Source organism: Struthio camelus, chromosome W, assembly GCF_040807025.1.
Source record: "Struthio camelus isolate bStrCam1 chromosome W, bStrCam1.hap1, whole genome shotgun sequence".
NCBI classification, from domain to species: Eukaryota; Metazoa; Chordata; class Aves; order Struthioniformes; family Struthionidae; genus Struthio; species Struthio camelus.
The window spans coordinates 54451341-54472967 of record NC_090981.1 but is presented as its reverse complement, the minus strand read 5'-3'; the positions used below and the strand labels follow the sequence as shown (position 1 = coordinate 54472967).

Genomic DNA, 21627 nt, shown 5'->3' with positions numbered 1-21627 from the left:
AAAAAAATTACTAGAAAAATGAGAACAAATGAGAACATAATCTCTTACCGGCTTGGGGTTAGCCGAGAGTCCAGGCTGCCAGACTTCATGGTAATAGTGTCAGTGAACAGCACGTCCTTCGCTGGAGATGCTAGAGCTTCCGAGTGAGACAGTGAGGGATGCATCCTCTGCTGTTGTAAGCGTTTTAGTGTAGCATAGCCAAAGGCATCTCGAGAGCTTGTATAGCTAAAGTTATAGTCAGCAAGACTTTTTATTGTAGCAAGAGACGGAGCTTTAAGAGACTGGGCTCTTCGAGGAAGTGTATGAGAAGACCCTGGGGGTACCAGGGATACAGAATTAGATTTTGAGAGAGGCAGGTGGTTAGACTGTGGTGTTGAACAGTGACTTGGTTTAACTGTTTTTGTGCTTACCACAGTACTCAAACTCCCACAGTCAGTGTCTACATTTGTAGTGTCCACACCTACAGTCTCCCTTGAAGGGCTAGAGCTCATTGAGCTTATGCCACTTGTTGTGGTATCTGTATTAAAACTTAAGCTACGACTCTTGAAATGCGTTTGCGTAGAACCATCTCCTATTAGCCTTTCTCTGCTTGTGTTTTCCCGGTGATTTTCGTTTCCAAGACCTTTTGGCAGCTTCAAATCATTTTCTCCAATACTTGGAGTACTATCAGTATCCTCTGTATGTTTACTTCCAACAAAAGAAGTTTCTAATCGTAAAGTCTGGATTTTAGGAACTCTGAAAACAGGGTTGAACTCTTCCCCAGGAGTAAAGTCTATGCTACTGGAAGGTTCTGTTACAGTACGATTTCGCCTCAGGCCTGATTTACTGTCCGATGATGCCAGTTTTCCTCCTTTTGGATCACTGCTACTTCTGTGCTTTTTATTAGGTAGAGTAAGCGAGTTTAAAATGCGATTTTTCACAAGTCTACTAGAAGAAAAAAAGGGAAAGGGACTACGGTCTTTGTCCTTTGAAGGTCCAGGTCTGTCATAAAATATTTGTTCTGCATCTTCAGTAATATCTAGGAAGAACGTACTAGTGGAAGTACTGCCAAAACGGTCATCCTCCATGATAAACATGCCTGTAATTATATGAAACTCTTGTCACTGAAATCAAACAGCATTTTTCTTTCAGAATCTTGTACAGTAAATTAATTATCTTTAGGAATACTGAAGGAGCTGAAGGGTTCATTGCTTCACTAGCAAAGCCACACTAGCTTATTTCAGTGCAGATCCCCAGCTGTTAGGACTAAAACTGATGATGTACTCCTTTAATGATACCTAAATATGGTTTATTTCTGCATTTAAATTCTAAACAGGAATTGCAAAATTAAAATGTATTAAATACACAAAATATATTAAGAATATAAACATAGTAATACGGTATACATATAATGTTTTCTAGATATTCCTTTGAGGACAGAAAAGCAGATGTATCTTTATACCTAGGTATGGAGTTTTCTGTGGGGTATTACAGCAAGCTGCCACGCGCTGACTCCAGAACTAGTAACTTACCCTACTGTTAAAATTTCTTACCCTCCAAACCAAATGCAAATCTGAGACGTTGCTCTGCTCTCTTCCCTCCCACTCGTCTACATTTTCTCCCTGTGAGTGTAAATAACCCTTGCTCACACCCTTCTTTCTTGCATTAGCGTCTTTAAGCCATCTGCTTGAACCTCCCCCTTTCCAAAAGGTTGCCAAGAACACTGAAACACAATTTTTTTACTTACTTGAAGGTGCAGATTCACTTTCACTATTATGCCTAGAACTGGTGGACTCAGAGTTCAAGCTAAGGGTGCTGGGTATAGAAGAAAGTTCATTGCAGAGCTGCTCCATGTCATCAGGGACCACTGGCCAAGGCTGTCTACGACTGTGTCGCACTGCATCCCAGTTGTGATGTTTCAGAATGTCACATCCTTGTTTAGTTTTGGCTATTAGACCAAGCACGTAGACACAGGTTCTGTTTTCAGTGTACACATAGAAAAGAGAGCAGCAATATAGCATCCCGTTTAACTAAAATCATTTGTTTTTAAAGGAAATAGTTTCAAAACAATTCAGCAGAAATTTCACAATGTTGCTAAACAACGTTTTGTTCCTTTTTTTGTAAATTAATGGAAGCTTAAATAATACACTAAAATATCTGCAAATATACTATTCAAAAAAAAACCCCTTAATTATAAAAACCCAGGTGCATATAATAGAAAAGTGTATTTTTTTCCCCAAAAGGACAAACATAAAAGTAGGAGCAGTGTTAGGCAAAGGATTATCTACTTATGCTTTCTTCTAAAGACTTGAAAATAACAGTGAATAAAAATTACAAAAATAATAAATTGATTGCAACGGGGATACAGGTAGTAAACATTTTGATAGATTTAAAAAAAAAAAAAAAAAAAAAGAGAGAGAGGAAAGAAGAGAGAAACTATCATAGTTTCCTAGGCTTACTGCATGTACTTTTAACCTTCTTGTACAATTTTAAGAATCCTCTCAAACTTTGTCACTGATGATCTTCAATAGCTGATTTCAAAATAAACGGCAACATTATATTCATGTGCCTTATAGAAAGTCTTATATGAAAACCTACTGGAATACCATCTGTAAATTTTATGTTTAAAACCAAATACACATACCCTCTAACAGAGAGAACCTCACAATGCTGGGCAAGCGCCATTATATCAGGGATTACATTCTCCTCTTGAAGCAAGTTAAGACCCCAATTCGATGATCCAATGTTGCCCTGCAACAAAACAGTTTGTCAAATATGTTTACATTTCAATGTGACCTGCAGTGCTGTTGAATAAAAAGCCTTTGACCCGCTCGCTGAGGTGCTATACGTTCAAGTCATATCCTCTCAAAGCTATTAGAAATTTGAGCAGCTAATCTATCCTTCCAGTATTTCTTAGTTGTCAAATCCTATAAAGGACTAGGGACACTATATATAATACCTAGAACTGGTCACAGTTAATTACTATGTAGTCCTTAGCTTATCAGTCATACTGCAAGTTGTGGTAGGATCTGAAGTTTACTTATTTTACATCCCTCTTGCAAAGAGGGCAGATAAACACTTCAGATGTCATAACAACTTTACAAGTGTGGCTTTGACAGGTACAGACACTAGGTTTTCCTCGTTATACAACTACCACAGGTGTCATGACATATATATTCACATGCATCAACGAGGCAGCCAACTTTCTTCCAGAAACACTGAGATTAGAAGTACCACAGTGACTATATTTAAAATACACTACAGCAAGTTGTAACTCCTAGTTCCATATTAATATTGTTGCTACTCGTCGCAATCTGTTTTTTTTTTTTTTTAAATTTGGGAGGAAAAAAAAGCAACAATTAAAAAAAACAACAACAAAACTGATACAAATGAATAGAATTTTCATCTTTTCATCTGAAAGTCCAGTTAGGATAGAGAGTCAACTTGGAAAACTATACCCTTTTTATGACAAAATCCCTAAGTAACTGTTTTAAGAGATTTTGCTTAGTTATTTCAGTATCAAAAAGTCACAACAGAACTGAAACTGCTGCAAAAAGTTTGTCAATCTGTCTATTACTAACCAAGGCCCAAAGGGCTGCTTTGAGCTGCTTAATTCCGTCCCACTTATCCAGCATTGGGGAACGAACCGTGTAACTTAGATCTGGAACAATACTCTAAAGGAGAAAAACGAATGAAAAAAAACACTTAGTTCATAATGAAAAGCAGACTTCAGTGAAACATGTTCTCTTTCATTTTTACTAAGCGTAAAGCACTATAGTACGCCCCCTAAAATAAATACTGATAGTTCTGGCATTATGAGGATAAGTTATCAACAACTGTAATGAAGGTAGAAAATTTTAACTTAACCACTGAATGCATCAGATTTAATTCAGGGTTAAAAAAAATGACAGAGTCATCAGATTAACCCACTACAATATGTAAACTTTCTTGAATTTTCCAACTACTACATACAATTCACTATATCATTTCGTAAACCTAGCTTAAAAGTCAATTTACTTAAACAAAGAACTGGTTTAAGGTTTGTTTTCTTAGTTTTTATAGAAAACGGAAAGAATTTTTTTTTTTTTTTAACCTCAACTCTATTTATACTTTTACATTTATAAAAGCACAGGCACAATCTGACAACAGTCATTACAGAAATGACATATTTGTACACAGAATGAAAAATTATTTCTACTGGTGAGTTGCTTGCCATTTTTATTTTTTGCTACCCACTTTAAGAAAAATAGTGCAAGGTATTTCTCTAATATTTCAGTGTCAGGAAGGAATTTTACATGAGACTAGATGGCAAAGACTGTCTTCACAAATTTTTGTCTCCATATAATTTGAGACTTTCATAATCTACCTATTTTACAGCGACTGTTTAAGTGAGGATACCTTTCAAAACAAATTTACTTAAGAAGGAGTACACTACTCTAACTGTAAGAGTTATTAATAGTTAATATTCTGACCTGAGATTCCAATAAATGGCAGCCTGTTTTATGGTGCACCAGTTGGCCATAAAGGTGAACTGGCAGGTAGACATGTGGTCGCTGTAATCTGTTAGAAAAAGAAGTTATGATTTCACAGCAATTATGAATCTTTCTTTTAAAATACATTACATTACAGCGTATTTACTCTGAGTTTTAAGAGAAAGGAGAATCTTTTGGAGAGTGTTTACCTTTGGTTGCTCCGACGAACGTAGTTATCACCATCAACAGGTTTGCGATACGTGGTAAGTGCTTCATTAAGTTGTTCTTCAATTAGCTCAACGTATTTTAAATTATATTCCTAAAAGGCGAGAGAGAGAGAGATTTATAAAACACAGTTACGCAGTTCATGGTTTTACAGTGTAGTACTCGACAAGGAAGGAACAACCAAAGGGCTGAAGGCTGAATTTTTTATGCTCTGAAGTCAGACTCACCGTAATTACTGCATTTCATACGTACAGTGATTTTTCACAGACTCTACAACTGATTCTACAATTAGCTCAGAAAATTTGTTAAAGAGAGATGGAGGAAAGGAGAGAAGGAAGGATCCTAACTTGAATAATCTCGACAGAACAAATTTGTCTAATGGCCAGCAGGGATGTACCACTACAATGGTATTACTGCCTCAGGAAAACAAACACTTATAATCAACTATAAAGTAACACATGCATGGTTTTACTTTAGTCATAACCGCAATATCTTTTTCTTAGTGAGACTTGTGTTCCTATTTACTTCCTTACGCCATAGGCTAATTGAATTTTCGTGATATCTAGATCTAACTTTCATCAGGAAGAATCAGAGGTGACAGGTGTCTTGAAAACCAGTAATCCTTTCCGCATTTCTCTAGATACAGTTTTACACAACCAATTCCTTTGGAAATTCAGGAAGCCACTGCAGTCCGTAAATTTTTGCTAGAATATCAAAATTCAGTAAAAGGCCTAGCTAAATCAAAAGCATGTTATGCACAGAGGAGCTATGAAACTAAGCTCCTGTCGACCTTTGTCAACAAAATCATAAATCACTGAAGCAGAAAATGTACTGGCATTAGCAATACACGTGCGAATGTATAATATTTTTCACAGCCTCTGACCTCCTAAACTTTTGTGTTCACACCCTTCCTATTTTTCAATTTCAAGTGAACGCACGTTTTATATTCTTAGTATTACCTTTTGCCACTTCTCCATTTGTTTCGTTACGTAGCCTCTTTCATTCAGATAGGAAAACCCCTTTGGAATGGACAGAAATCTGAAAAGTAACATTAGACAGTCAGTGCTCCACTGAAAAAAATCAATCATGTAATTTGAACAAAAATAACTGCTTACTGTTTTCCCAGTGTAAAGTGAAACCGCGTAAGTGAAACAGCGTACTCAACACTTACCTTAGGAGTAGAAGTAAACCCTTATCTCCAAGATGAGAAAGAGCTGGTTTCATTTGGATAAGGGCATGAAGATTGGCCTAAAATATAAACACATATGGAATATCCGACCACTATAAATTCTGAAAATTCCTACAACAACCACCACCTGTCAGCAGTGAGGTAATAAGTATTTCACAAAAGAAAGTATCAAACAGTACTAAGCTTATCCTAATCTTAGCCACTTTAGGTACCTTCTGTCATTAAATTTATTTTACTTTACAAAAAGTATAGTATCAATTTACCTGAATTAGTCTAAATTAGTATTTATACGTAATCATAATCTACAAGTCTAGTCATTCTTGTCACTAATACTGCAGTCTTTTTAGCAAGGGGCCTGTAAACTATTATGCAGTCCATCAATGATAACAGAATCACAGAATGGTTGAGGTTGGAAGGGACCTCTGGAGATCAGCTAGTCCAACCCTCCTACTCAAGCAGGGTCACCCAGAGCTGGCTGCCAGGCAGACCAAGAAAGCAAACTGTCAGTAGCTTGCTGTATGCCTTTACTTGGCTATATAAATGTTCATATCCCCACTAAGGAAAAAAAAGAAAGAAAGAAAAAAAAAAAAAACACGTATGGAGTCGCATACCAAAAAAGGTGTTGAAAAGGTAAGTGATGCTCACCTTGTCTTCACATGCCTCATCCAGAATATCAAGTGCCTCTGAAGAAATAGTTTTATTTTTATCATGTAACTGGGTCACCAGTAACTCAATCCCCCAGTTGCTGAAGAACTCTACGTTTGCTCTCAGTAATACTCGTAAGTGTTTTGTTGCATACAACCTGCAGCTCTGTAAAATTAAGGGAAATGCTTGTCTGAATGGAAGAAAAATAGCTAATGCTGGTAATGATTCTTTGCTTTTAAAAATACCTTTTCAATTGCAGTATTTTATAGCATGTAACTGTGATACCCACATTATGCATTAAAACTACTGTCTATTAGAGAGCTACTTCTGTCTTGCCAAATGGTGAATTTAAGTCTGAGATCACGAGTAATCTGGTCATTGCAAGTCTCAATGGAAAGCCTATACTAATTAGTCATTTACTGTGATGGTACTATAATGAAAGTCAGCAGCATATGAAGAAGAAATACCTTGTAAAGAGCCAGTACAATTTCATACACTTTCACAGATGTAATGGTGTGCAAAACACTTTAATTCACACGCAAACCTTAGAACCTCAGGGGAATTTATTTTTATAACTTTTAAACTGGTCTTCTGAAAGTATCTAATCTTCACAGCTGCTCAGAAAACCTTCTAAATATAAAAATTTTGTTTTCTATAATAAGAGAGCTTCCCAACATTTAGATTTCTACTTTGAGGTTTTTTTAAGTGATGGTAGAACAAAGTAAGTACCTTGTCGGTTCCTACACTGCTGTGCAAAACTTGCTAAATAAACTTGCATAAACTGATTAACATCAGCTTTTTACTAGAGAAGTTACATGCAAAATACAAACAACCAGACTTAATCTACAAGAATTTGCATAGTGCAGTTTACTGACTTCTGGAGTAAGCACAGAACATCCTTGATGAAGATCACTGGGAAAGGTGTCATCTTTACTTAGACAAACATAGTTCAAAAAGATAATTAGGTGCCCAAACCTTTCTTCAGTCTTCAGTCCTCATGCCTTTACAGCTACGATAACTACAGCCAAGTAACTTTCTGCACGTTAAACTATACATGATCTGCACTGGGACAGACTTGCAAATTTGCCCTGTAAGAGACGGGTGAATTGATACAGCTTGGGCAGCACTACCTAGGTTAACAATAGTTTCTGGAGTTGCCTCAGATTTTTCTCCTGAAATACCTGGCATGTAGGACTTCAAAGAAAATGGGAGTAGAAAATGTTAATGTGCACAGTTCATCTCAAAAACCTTGTGTCATTATTTGACCTTCACATATCATCTGCACATTTCTATTTTTTGAATATACAGACTTTTTTTTTCTTGGAGGGAAGGCAGGAAGGACATTATGTAAGTATCAGGAGGCAACCAAGAGGGGCCACTGGCAATATTCTGTATGCTAAACATTGCCAAAAGGGTCTTCTCAGCAGGTCAATATTTTGCCCGCTTTTCTCCTTAGAGTCTCCACAGATCATCTTCCACGAAAAGAGTATATTGGGTGAGCACATGTAAGACGTGAAAAGAATTTCTAAAGGAGGTAAATAAATTTTATCAAGGTCCAAAATCATCTGCGGTTGATGCACATGTAGACTCATTTCTGCTGCTGAGACAGTCCACTCTATTTGTGTTTTTTGCTTTTAGATCAAAAATGCAAAATATTTCCTTACAAATTCTAAGAATCTCAGACAGGTTTACTAGTTCAGGGAACAAAATGTCCTGAAACATTTTTATCCACCTCACAACATTCTCAAGAGATATAATATAAGAAGTCAAGCCTACTTTTCGTGGTTTTTTTTTTTTTTTTTTTTTTTTTTAAAAAAGAGGTTCAAGCAGTGTATTTTCCTTCTTTTCTGGTACCCTGATAGTAAAAGATTCATATACCTTTCTGATAAACAAACAAGCTTTAATTTTTTGATATATCTTACATTTGTTGTCATAAATCTTTTATATTGATGGGATTCTCATGGTACTGCAGGGTACAGAATCAGAGTACAATCTTATTCACTGCAACCAGATGCCATGTTAAAGTCTGTCTAGTAGGATTTAAGTCACAACAGATCTCAGTCATGAACTTGCTTAGAGATTCATACTGTTAAGAGACCTACAGTTGACTTCGTAATCAGCGTTAATACTACGGACTGTTGACCCAAACCAGTGCACGTAAAAGACAGGTTACGCTTTCACTTAAAGAATCAGCCAGTGTTAGGTGGTTGAGAAGATATTTCCTAATTATTTCTGTCCTTTTGTATTTCAAAATATTGCCAAAACTAGCCACTTACATAATCTCTGATGCTTCCCTAGACAACACTGCTAGATCCACATATCAATGAGAGACCGAGAAACTGAAACATTAGAACTCGGCAGCCACAGCATAAGAGACCTTAAAACATCACTGACATGACAAGGTATCACTGTGTCTGGCAACAAACATCTCCATATTTAAGATTAAGTTTAAGCTCCAAAATTTGGCTGCCTAAGTTCCTCAACCTGTAGAGTGTCTCTTAACTTTATCCATGGAGTTCAACCTTGATATCTGACAAGGTTTGTTATTATATATTGGAGGTAATACCAGTGAGCTCCATTAAATTTCAGATCACAATCTATGATCCTTTTCAGAATCCCATGCTGGCCAGAACTGCAGTGTGTAAACCTGGGGGCTCTACAAGGGTGCTGAAGAGAGAAGTCTATCCCATCCATATCCAGAAAGACAAGATGAATGTTTGCAGCCAACTACTCATAGAGCTGAACTGCACATAGTTGTACTGTAGGTTCTGAAGAGCGTATTATAAGATGCCTGGATTTATTTCTAGTTGTTAATCGGTTGCACTTGGAAGTAACTGAAATGCTGGTGTGTTGTTCCCTCCATTTGTAGCCCCTTTTTACGGGGGGGAAAAGCTGCTCGTGGGTGTGTGGGGTGGTGGTATCTATTGACATAAAGTCTCAATGGGAACAGCTAAATGAAGTTCCACTGTCTAAATTGCTCTTAATTAGCAGTCATCTAACAGGAGCTTAGAAGTCTAATAAAGACACAGACACGTGTCCAGACACAGACACGTGTCCTCACAACATGTTATTTTCTATTTGCCTACTCAGGCTAGGCATAACACACCTATGGAGAAAGAATGCCAAAGTCATCATTTCATTAAAAAATTACTTAGACATTTAGTCAGCAGAGAATTTCACGCTATTCTTTCAATGAGGTATTCTTTCAACCCCGACTATCTCCATTACTTTCAGACTCTTTACCTGTAAAAACCATCACATCTTTAGCAGCCTCAGAGAAATATGCTTCTTTCTTTCCTCCCTCCTCTTCCTAAATACAGAGAGGCATTTAAAGCTAGTGTCTACTTTATTCCCTCTTGCATTCACTCTAGTATCTATTCTGCCTTGTCCAGTTGACAGAAAAATAGTTCTCTCCAAAGTACTGAAAGTCCTTTCCCTAGTTAGATTTCAACTGATTTAATTCTCATTTATCTGACATCAATCCCTGCTTGTCTACTACGTAACATCTGAATGAGCTCTCTTTTCTCAAAGGTTCAATAGCTTCCTCTCCTATGGCTACACAGGTTTTGTGTGTTATTTGTACCCACCACCTTTGATTCAAAAATACCCATCCCAATGCCTACTTCTGAGCCATCCTCTCATTCTAGGAACTACAGCTTCTGAGTTCTGCACGGTCATCTCAATCACTATCAAAACAGTATCTATCACTACCAGACGTATCAATGTTAGAAACACACATTTCTTCTTGTGGAAACAATGCCGTCACTACTGATTTAGGATGTCCATTGATCCAGACAATAACATTATACTTGGTTTACGTTTCACGAATGCATTTAAAGACTTTAACCTCTCATACATGACAGAAACCTCTTTGTACGACATAATGGCTTGAGCACAAATGCAATACAAGCTGTGAAGTCCATAGAAAGTTCCAAAGATGCACGAGTAGGAGTTTCATTTCTCTAAATACAAAAATAAAAATCTTTCTGAATGTATAGTATTTTCAAAATATAATTGTGCATCTTGAATAAAATAAATGTCTAATTGCAAATAACCATGGAATGTAAATTGAAACGAACTTACATCAGTAGCTGCTGTTAGGATTTTAGAAAGGATGACTCTTGCTAACCCATCTCTGCTGTAATCCAAACTAGAAACAGTCAGTTTTAGTAGGTGATCCTGGTTCTTCAAAGAACAAAGATTAAGAAGACTGGGTGTGGGAGGGAAAAAACAAAATATTAGTCTTTGAACCCACTCATTTATTCAATCAACAATTTAAACTTAAGACAAGTACTCTGAATGAGCCTGGCATTTTTATAAATGCAGAGAAACACGAAATAAATTCTCTTATAAAACGGAGTGACTTTAAATTGCTGCAGATGTTAACAGACTCAAGGGTGTCGGGGGGGAGAATAATACCCTGAACTGGAAGGGGTGTGGGGGGGGGGGAATGGGACACCAACACTAACATTTCTTATAACTGTTTTGTAACAATTTTGACAAGAAGCTTGAATTAGTGTTTATGAGTACAAAAATAAATGTCTATGAAGCTTGGTAAACATTTCTTCATTCCAAAACATTCTGTGTACAGAGCGTACCATGAGGTTAGCCCTATTAATAGTCTAGATTTAATTGAAAGTGAAGTCTTCTGTAGCCAGAAAAAAAAAGTCTGCATTCTGGTAAGCAATGTAAATGGTAATCAAAAAACCCTGCAGTACTTCAGTAAACCATATTTTTTTTCTTAAGGCTTACTACATTTAAAACAAACAGAGATTAGAAACGAGTACTCAAATTTTCAGCCATTTTATTCTTAAAGTATGGTAAGTTTATTAGGACTGGAACAAAATTTTGAACTCTAGAGCTTCACTCAAGTATACCAGACGGAAGTTTAGGTACAACAAACATTGTCCTGTTTCACACACAGGATGATACCTGCCAGTTTCTCATACTTCAGTATAGTATCATCCTCCCTGATGCCTATTTCTATCAGTTAGGCAGGGACAGGAAAAAATAATTTCATTACAGAAAAGATATGGGCAACTGTGTCACAAAAGGCTAAAAGAGCTCTTCAAAAAAAAAAAAAAAAAAAAAACCACACAAACCAACCCACACCCAACCAAACAAAAAAAAAAAACTGGTAACCTGTAGTTGAAAGAAAATAAACAGAATTTAAAATTTTTCAGCTTTACAGAAAGTGATACTTTTGCACAGTTTACAAGTTTTATAAGGATTAATATCAGTAAGCACAATTCAAACTGAAAAAACACACTCACCACTGAAACACATTACATTTTTCAAGCATTTTCACTCCATGAGGGTGACAAGAGAGAGTACCAAAAAACAGAAAGTAGTGCTGACTAAGGGTGTTTAGTAACCCGTTATTTTGAAGACTACGTTCAGGTTTCATTCCTGATGACGAATTGAGCCAATGTACAATATCTTTAACCAATTCCTCCAGGTAGCTTTGTCCATCCTAAAAAAACAAAGAGTAATAGCGTTTACCAGCAGCAGAATTGGCTCCCTTTTCTTTACTGAAAGGCATTCTTGTAAATTTCTTAAAACGTGCAAACACAATAAAGATACAAAATAGAAGTGCTGGCTGACAAACGCAGTTTGAAATAATGTAAAAAGTTCAAGGCAAACAAAAAGAGTTTAGCTTGCAGACATGTTAGGATCCAATTCTATTATTTCCAGGAAAATGATCATTTAATGACATTTTTCTTTGGTCTGCTGGCCTGAGGCATAAAACTCTTTACTACACAAGAAGAAAGGAGTTTAAGAAAGGAAGGACATACACAACAAAAATAAGTAAGTTATATTTAATTATACTTAATAAAACCCCTTCTTAACCATGGTAGCCTCCCCAGTGTCTCACCTGGGATTCTTCAGGATTTTAAGTTGTATTTCTTAATTATGCTGATCATTTTAGGTGTAACAGCTGAGTTTTACTACAGAAGTCTTTACTACAAAGTTAAGATTGTTCTCTAAATGGCATACAGCAGCATTATTAATTCCAGTAATATCTCTAGTCTTGCAGCTGAAAATTTCTCACCTCTTCTGATTCAAGAAGAAATTCAGTGAACTGACAACCCACCACAGTGAGCTGCTTAGCCTTGGCATAGTCCAGATCCAGGTTAGCATACAGTTTGCTGCTAGGCTTGTAAAAATATAGCAGTCTCCTTACAAACCTATGAAAGGTAAAAAAAAGTTGTTGTTATTTTTCACTCAGACAAGGAATCCCTCACAGTACAAACTGAGGCTGGTATAAAAGATATTTTACCAGTAGATTAAGTCACTGCAAATAATTTCCAAAAGTTATTACAAGAGAGTAGCAGGTATCAGTAATAAGCCTATTCAGAGAGCACTTCAGAGATGCAGCTGTACTGCGTGTTACAAAGGCTTTCCTATGCCATGATTTGAAACAAGCAAAGGAACTCAAAATCTCTATGCTCTCAGAAGCCATATTTTGCTTCTCATTCTCATGCTTGTAATTCATTCTGTTATAATTCATCTTGTGACGAGTTTCAATGGCTATACTGTCTAGGCTTAAAAAGAACTAAAAAAAAAAAAAAGAGCAGGTCTTAATGTTTATGTGACGTGATTTTTCCTCAGCTATAATAGTTAAAAAGTTAGTGTGAAGGATGCGTTTTTATGTTCTACTAGGAAAAGATCGTATTTTATTTAGCAATAGTATTAGTGAGGAAAAACTTCGTGACTGTGAGGGTGACGGAGCACTGGAACAGGTTGCCCAGAGACTTGTGGAGTCTCCTTCCCTGGAGACAGTCAAAACCCGCCTGGACACGATCCTGGGAAATATGCTCTAGAGGACCCTGCTTGAGCAGGGAGGTTGGACTAGATGATCTCCAGAGGTCCCTTCCAACCTAAACGATTCTGTGAAGTTCTGTGAAAATTTTCATTCACCTGACCTAAGCAGTTCTTGAGCATAATAACAAGGTGATTGCAAATGCAGACTCACTAACACTACTTGATACCCTACTGAGCAATAGGGCTTGAGTTTTGTACTGCAGAAATAAACATCCAGCAAAGGGCTTTCCCCTGACCCCCAATTCTTAGTCAAAAAACCAAACACACCAAACACGTCTGCTTAAAAAAAAAAAAAAGAGAGAGAGAGAGAGAGAGAGAGAGAGAGAGAGAAAGAGAGAGAGAGAGAGAGAGAGAAAGAGAAAGAGAAAGAGAAAGAGTCTATCTGAAAGTTAAAGTAATAAGAAAGCTTAACTAAGCACTGGCTTTAGTTAAAAAATTGATAAGAGTAGGCCACTATCCAAGTCCAAATGCAGGACCCATTACAAAGGAAATCTCTGAAGGCTAGTTTAGATTTTGTCAAATGAAAAGTATTTGATTCCAAGTTATTCGTAGATACATACATTATATATGTTAGCATATTTATATATGAGAGTGTGTATATATACATCTGTGCGTATATAGAGTGATGCATATACACACCCAGGTATATGCACACGCTGCCATAATTGCATCTCTTAAAACTGAAGGAAGGCTAGAAATAACTACAGTTTTCTTACGAGTTAATCAGTATTAAGACCTGTACTAAAAATATCTGGAATTTAACTTCTGCAGCCATAAGATCATAAACACTAACAGTAAAAATAACTTATGGAAGCACAAAATAAGATATATAGTCTACATTTCAAAAAATATAAAAAGATTGAAAACACATTTTGTGGTCAGAGATAACTGGGGTTTCTTTTTTCATAATTAAACAAGAGCAACAGCATTTCACAGCCATGAAAGCATGTAACCTGCAATCTGCAGAAAGGATTAATTAGCTGCATAAGTTGTATACTAATCAAATCCTAGGTTTTCCAAGTTTATCTGGCATTAAATCATTTAGCCACTGAACAACGCTTGCGTACAAAACCAGGAAATAGCGTGTGGGGGTGCGTGTGCACACACGCATCATAGCCAGGTCTGCAGACATTCCTTTAGAGAAGCAATGTTATAAACTACAGGATTTGGAAAATAATCCTTTACCGCACAGTACAGATTAGCAGTTAATGATTAGATAAGGAAAAAACAGGGGAGGAAAAAAAACCAAAAACAAATGCAAAATTAAATTATGACTATGATTACAATGGGACTACCACTTATGCTGGGAACATTACATAAAAGTAGCCTGATTACTTTTTAGTAAAAATTTAAGACGGAGCAGCGTGGAGCCTTTCAGGGTATATTTTAGCTTTAGATTTTTCTCAAAAATTCACGGAGAAACGCCTACAAGTAAAGAACTACTCTTAACAACAATTTAATCAAATCAGTTTCCCAAAATACACGGTAAAAGTCACATCCAAGAACTAATTACCACATTATGCACAAAAATGATTAAAAAAAAAAAAAGCTATAATACTAGAAGACATTAAAGGAACCAAAGTTGTCTTTTTGTTTGCTTTTCCAAATCACACATGCTTTCCTCACCATTAACAGCAACTAGAAATATCTTCCTTTTTTAATACAAGCTATAACTTTGTAACTTTACAATCATAAACTTGTTCTGTCAACATCGGCCAACAAGTGTTGACATCGAACACCAATATACGAAACACTGAAGACATAATACTTTAAGATTTAAAATGAAATAAGGTGTTTGCAAAGCTGATGAGATTCTTCTTTAGGGAACAGATATATTAAGTATCTGTGCACAGAAAAAAAACCACTAAATCTTAAAGACCTGTTTATTTAAAGCAAATAATGCAACCTAATTATCTAAAATTTCATTTTTGCTGCTTATTTATACATTAAGTTTTAGAAACGTGACATATCCATAGAATAGTTTATTGCAATATTAAAAACCAGTTGTTCCAAATTTCTTTCTTCAAAGGATGTCTATGTAATTTTACATACCTGTGCAATTGTTCATCTTTATAGTTCCTTAGATTTACATTTGGCCACTAGAAAAACAGCAAATATAGCATTATATGAAACTTGTACATCAGTCTGATTAGTCACTAAAATTTACTCATTTTCATTATAGTTAAATTGACCTAATAATTAGAAGCATGTTTTCTTGCCTCTAATGTTACCTGTAAAACAACTCTTATTTTATTGAAAAGCCCACACTCTTCTTGCTCCAAGAACTGTTTTATGTTTTCTAGAGAAGGAGAGGGAATGCTGGTGCATGCTATGCGTACACATCCACAATTCTAATGAAAATAGCAAACTATGACATGCTAATGAAAAATAAACAATTTTGCTCAGTTTCTCTTCTGCAAATACAATGCAAATTTTAATACTCATGTAAAAGGGAAATGTTTTTTGTTTTCATTATTGATCAGATTAGTTTTGAAATAGTCATTATTTTGTTACAGCTCACTTAAATATTGCTTATTAAAACAGTATTTAAACTCCTCTATTGAGACTTTGAAAAACATTTCAAATAGGACCAAATAAAGCTATATCAGGTGTTTCTGGACCTATCCTTTCTCCACACTAAATTTTTCTCTGTTTCTATAGCTGTCGTCTCTACGGTTTCAGATTTATTTTTGTTGCTACTAGTAAAGATCTTCTTTGAGGGAGTGGAAAAGAGTGCATCAAACGCATTGTTCTTTCCTACCCAAGCAATACAGTTCGACACTGCAAATTGATATACTAGTATTCTAAGACCAGCAGTGCAATAGCTAACAAACAGTAAAGCTGACCAGATTGGTGACACTGAACCCACGTGTGTCAGAGTAAGTATGAAGCTCTACTGTCGACAGATCGAAAGTGAATCCCTCCCATCCTGACCACTGCCACTTTTGCTGCTTTTCTTGTGGCTTAGATAGCAAGCTGAGCAAGTAAAAAATGAGAAGTAAAGTAGTGAGGTGTTAGGAAAGCTGGTGTTCCATGGCCATAAGGTTATTGCTGAGAGACAGGAGGAGATGCATTGCCATGAGATAACGAAGCCCAAACATCAGAATCTGGATCCTGCTTGTTCTGGAGCTAAAGATGGACCAGCCTGATAAACTGTACAACACCAACATGCACTGAGATAACGTTAACAGGAACAAAGTGGTTAGAATTTAACCGGAAAGCACATTAACTTCTAATTCTGAAAGATGGAAGTCTCTCATTTTGAGACATTTAAAACTGTTCAACAGGTCACTAGAAAACATACTGCAAGAATGTCTGAGATAAGGGAAATTGAGAGCTTGACCTAGAAGCTTTTCTGCTTCTAATTTTCATGGAGGGGTTTAGAGAAAAAAAAAATCCCTTAATAGTCAGCTACGTGAAACATCCATTGTCAAAGTACTACAGAGACTACTTGCGAGATTCTGAAGAGTAGTTTGTTGATAATGTATTTAATGCTGACTCAAAAGCAGAAATATCTATGATGAATGTAAATCTAGTAATAATACTGCAAAAAAACTGTAAACAAGTGAAATTTGGTGGAGTAAAGTTACTATCTCAGACTATATAGTCCTTTATACTGGACAGATTCTGGTTTTCTCAAGTTTATCAGTCCTTGAGAAAACATACATAGAAATATATTTCTTCTCACATAATTTTTCACACAATCTTGATTATGTCTGTCACCATTAATCCCTTCCGTATTCTATCATCTTTATTATTATAAAAAATATAATAAGGAAAAGTTATTTGTGGCAACAACAGGAGGACAGCTTTGATGCACAGAACAACAGGAGCTCAGATAATCTCTAAGATTATTCTGAGTATTCACTGGTTAAGAAAGTCTGCTGCTCAAAAAAGACACAGACCTTTGAAAGTGATGCAGTGATACCCTCCCTTTTGGAGATATTTCTTGTTATTAAGTATTTTATGAAGACAAATTTAATTTTGTAATGAACTTGATATAACAGACTATTCTTATTAGTTCAACATATATACAGTCAGATTGCATACAGTTAAAGTTTTCACACAAGGCTCTGTCTAAGCATCCAAAGTCTGATCTATGGAACCCACTTCCAAACTTACTCTTCAGTTCACATTATATAAAAGGAAAAAAAAAAAAAAAAAAGAATCTGCTATGAAGCTGAATGAGGCAGTACTCCTATCTAGTTTGGACCAAAGTCTAACATATTAGGTAACTTTACAATCATTGTATCTCATTTTATAAAGTAAGTTTGTGTGTGTGTGTGTGTGTGTGTGTGTGTGTAAATATATATAAATGTTACTAAGTTTCTATTAAGTTGTACACAAGAAATTGTCAGTTTAACTGTGGGGCGTTTGTGCGTGCAGTTTAGGGGTTGCACATGAAAAGATTATATCAGCACTGATTAAATCCATGACATCCTGATTTTCTGAAATAAAACAGATTATGGGGTATAATAATGTATTAGCATGAGAAAGTCAAAGCTCACATGTGAAATGGACACAGTTGTTTTTTCCAACAATTTCATAAAGCTACAGTCATGCACTTTCTTTGCTCACCTTCAGTATGGTCCCTATCAGATTCCAATTCCACTCAAGATTCTCTTTATGATTAAGAACCTGGCTATCTCGAAGATTCATTACAAGTGCTTCTTCTGTATCCTGTAATACGGACATGAAAAACTACAGTAAGTTTCCTCGCATCATTTTTCAATCTTGTCACTGGATACACTGTTCACGTAACGCTCACTGGAAGGCCTTTTATATTTGAGAGTAAGCTGCATGATTATGGTACTGCAATCAGAATCTAACAAAAAGAGATCACTATTAGGCCAACAAAGCATTAAAAACCATCATAATTTCATTCTTCAAGTCCTATAAAATGTAATCCACATACATCCACATGTGTATCCACATAAGGCAAATTAAATCCACACATAGCTAGAATGTAAATTAAATGAAAAAAAACCTACAAATAAATCACAAATGGCTGTGAATTAAAGAAAGTGAAGCTGAGAAGGAAAACAAAAAACAGAAACCTCCAAAATATGAAGTCAAAGTAAAATTTTGAAAATCAGTAATGATAATACCTTTAAAATAAAGATGTCTTTCTGCACACGGTATTGATCCCTTTTTTGGTGGGTTGAGATTGCTTTCTGAATAATATGGTCTAAATGGAGGCTGTAAGGTTTAGGTCCTCTTTTCTTCATCTCATGAAAGCGTTTTAAGCAGTTGAGTGCAGCACTTGCTCGTCTAATAGAAAAATATTATAATCAGTATTGGACAACTGCTACCCAAATGAAGAACACTACTGCTAAATCTTGAGTTAAAAAGACATAGCTCAAGCAAGAATTCACCAACAAGAAGCGATCTAAAGCCAAAAAAAAATTTTTTTAGATATAAGTTTTAATGCACTTATACCCCTCAGTCTTGTATAGAAATTATATAGAAAATTATCTTCCAGAATTTCCAGCGCTGAAGAGCAAGCTACTATTGATGTCTTTTCTTCTACTCTGCAATCAGTGGTATCTTTCAGACTTCACAGGTGAATATATTGCAAACTTTAAGCTGAAGAAATATTTGTAAGACGTCACAGTAGATCAACATTCAGCTGTAAAGTTGAGGGGGCTGGCTTCAGCTTCAACTAATAGAGTATTTCTGGTAAGTCTGCCATTTTCTAGAGGGTAGTGGGGTATTGATATTATATTTTCTGCTCTTTATATTCAAAAAGCTGAATGACAGCACCTAAGACGTTTTCCAGGGAAAATCTAGGAAGTGATCAAAAATATACATATATATTTGACAATGGCAGAATCACTTAATCAACAAAACAGTGCTGGTAGAAAAAACAGCTGAGCAAGTAAAATAAGGAGGTCTGAAAATAAAGAGCTCAGTTTACCTTTATTTCCCATAAAGGCATGATATTTTAAAAATGATTCAAAATAAGAGTTCATATAGGGGAGTGTTTTTATTTATCTTACTTTACGTATCTTCAAATACAAAACTGTGAATTTGTTCACTCATCTAAATTATAAGCTTAATCGGTAACAGGGCTTATAGTTTTTCAGAGTATGAGACAATGCAGAGCACTGACCAAATACAAGATTCTCAAATACAACAGATACTACATTTACAAAATCACTTTCTTCCAACAAAAACAGTCTATGAGGTATGTCCACAAAGGCCAAAAAGCAAAAAAAGAAAAAAATAATTCCAAGGAATCCACAAATATATCCTTTCTGCTCTTCAACCTTCCTTTCCTCCCACAGCATTGATCAAGTTAAACCCCATGTGAAGGAAGTTACGAGACAGAGACAGAAAACCACCTTTGTTCCACTAATCATTTATGTCTGTATGAGAAAGAAAAATATGAGTTTGACCAAAGCTTATATAAAATTTCTTTTCATTATATTACTTTCAGTATATTTTTACATTAATATTCACTATTATTTTAGCAGGGTCACTATTAGAAAACTTTTTTTTTTTTTAAATTAATGACACGACCTTTTGCAGCAGATAGAGGCTTGTGCTGTGGCTTAAGCATAATAAACTGAGATACCTGAGATACCTGCCTACAGCTTTTTTGAAAGATAATTGTCTTTTGATGTATTGTAAAGTCTTAAAGTGACATGTGCCATCCTCAAAACTAAAAACAATGGAAGATCAGAAAGTTTCTGGGAAGCACACTACAAGCAGCATTTATGATTTTCCTGTAGCAATTTGAAAAGAATTCTGTAATTTATTACTGACAACACAACAAAAGACAAAATGTTAAGTTATGATATTTTATCAGAACACTAATCTGACCAGTCAGATCAGGAACGGCAAGAGTAATGATCTGATCTACCAAAACATCTCATATAACTTTTTTTTTTTGTAATATTAAAGATTTCAGATTCTTTTTTTTCCTAGTTCAGCAAGGAATAAGAAGCTAATCATTTAATCATTTGTTTCAAGTCGGATGTTCGTTTGATTACCATGAGCGTGCCAAAAAGTTGTTCTTAACGATGCTTAACAATATGCCACTGCAGCATTCACTGAACAATTATTTAAAACTTCTGTTCATGCGTTCTTATGTTTAAACGGAACTGAAAGGAACATACTGAAAAAGTTTTCAGTGACAGCTTCAAACAAAAGCATAAAGAAGTTCTAACATAATTGCTATTGTTACAGTGACCTTTTTCTATAGAAGAATAAAGTGTTCAAGAAAAGAGCCCCAGGCCAACATTACATTTTTGTTCGTGCTTACGCTAAAAATAATTCCCTAGTTTGGCCAATTATCTATTTAATTAGCTGCACATAAACAAAAACTGAATAAAAGATTTGGCATAGGCATTCTTAGTTTGCAAAGCTTAGTTGTATCAAAACACCAAATAGGCCACTTGAAACAATGGAGAGGTAGAACACGGAACACATTTCAGATGTTGCTTGATCAAACAGTGGCTTATGGAAAAATTCTGTGTAAAAAAAAAAAAAAAAAAAAAAAAAACTTGCAATATATGCAAAACATGTTCTGAAACCTACCATCAAAACTTCCTTTCTGGATTTCTGAATTTCAGAATCATTACTGTAAATATATTGCATTTTTGGAATCATGCACTGGAAACAGCACTTCTCTAATAAATGTCAAAGAGCGTTTCCATATGCACTCTCCCCCAATAAAGACAGCAGTGGTTTCAACCACCAAGAAATAGATAATGTAGGTTTTCATTCAATTGCAGTACATACATATCTGGGGGGGGGGGGGAGAGAAGGAGACGGTGGCGCACATTTTAACTTTTAAGTATAATTTAGTGTTCTTACAGTCTTTTCTCTTTCACGATGTCAAAAGATGCTGCCATATTCATTAGCGTTGGTAAACAGTGCAGGTGATGGCTATGAGAATGAGGAAGGATTGTGTTTGCCTAAAAAAAACCAAAAAACAAACAAAAACCAGAATAACTTATTACAACATTTTCACCTATCTCCAAGAACCAGCATTGGAAGACTCTACCACCTTTCACAAAACTTTCACAAATGCACAACAAAACCACTTTTTGCAAAACATGAGAGCAATAATCACACATAACATTTCAAAAACCTGTTCAAATTAATCAGTCTGAAATACAATTGAAAAAGTAATTTTAAGAATTTTAGGACACAGACTTGGTATGAGAGCCTTCTAATTTTTTGCATTGGTGTCTGTTAGTTAAAGTGATAGCATGCAATAACACGCAAAGCATTGTTAATAAACAAAACATACAAAAATAACAAAAACAGCTTATTGCATTCAGT

The 21627-nt window shown here is 35.5% G+C and overlaps 1 protein-coding gene across 4 annotated transcripts in view; it reads right to left on the bottom strand.

Moving 5' to 3' along the window:
• The window catches only part of LOC104147796 (rapamycin-insensitive companion of mTOR), an 88748-nt gene that overhangs the window by 13042 nt on the left and 54079 nt on the right, over window positions 1-21627 (bottom strand). For 3 of the 4 annotated variants that reach the window (XM_068924721.1, XM_068924723.1, XM_068924724.1), the window contains 17 exons: window positions 21157-21257; window positions 18444-18606; window positions 17914-18015; window positions 15388-15434; window positions 12563-12698; window positions 11784-11983; window positions 10594-10720; window positions 6511-6675; window positions 5848-5924; window positions 5636-5714; window positions 4661-4770; window positions 4452-4539; window positions 3561-3653; window positions 2624-2730; window positions 1727-1956; window positions 1533-1601; window positions 49-1078 (listed from right to left, as the gene is read on the bottom strand). In XM_068924721.1, the coding sequence (XP_068780822.1) occupies window positions 49-1078; window positions 1533-1601; window positions 1727-1956; window positions 2624-2730; window positions 3561-3653; window positions 4452-4539; window positions 4661-4770; window positions 5636-5714; window positions 5848-5924; window positions 6511-6675; window positions 10594-10720; window positions 11784-11983; window positions 12563-12698; window positions 15388-15434; window positions 17914-18015; window positions 18444-18606; window positions 21157-21257 (2924 nt within the window). The remainder of the gene's footprint in view (window positions 1-48; window positions 1079-1532; window positions 1602-1726; window positions 1957-2623; window positions 2731-3560; window positions 3654-4451; window positions 4540-4660; window positions 4771-5635; window positions 5715-5847; window positions 5925-6510; window positions 6676-10593; window positions 10721-11783; window positions 11984-12562; window positions 12699-15387; window positions 15435-17913; window positions 18016-18443; window positions 18607-21156; window positions 21258-21627) is intronic. The other variant, XM_068924722.1, reaches the window with a different exon arrangement.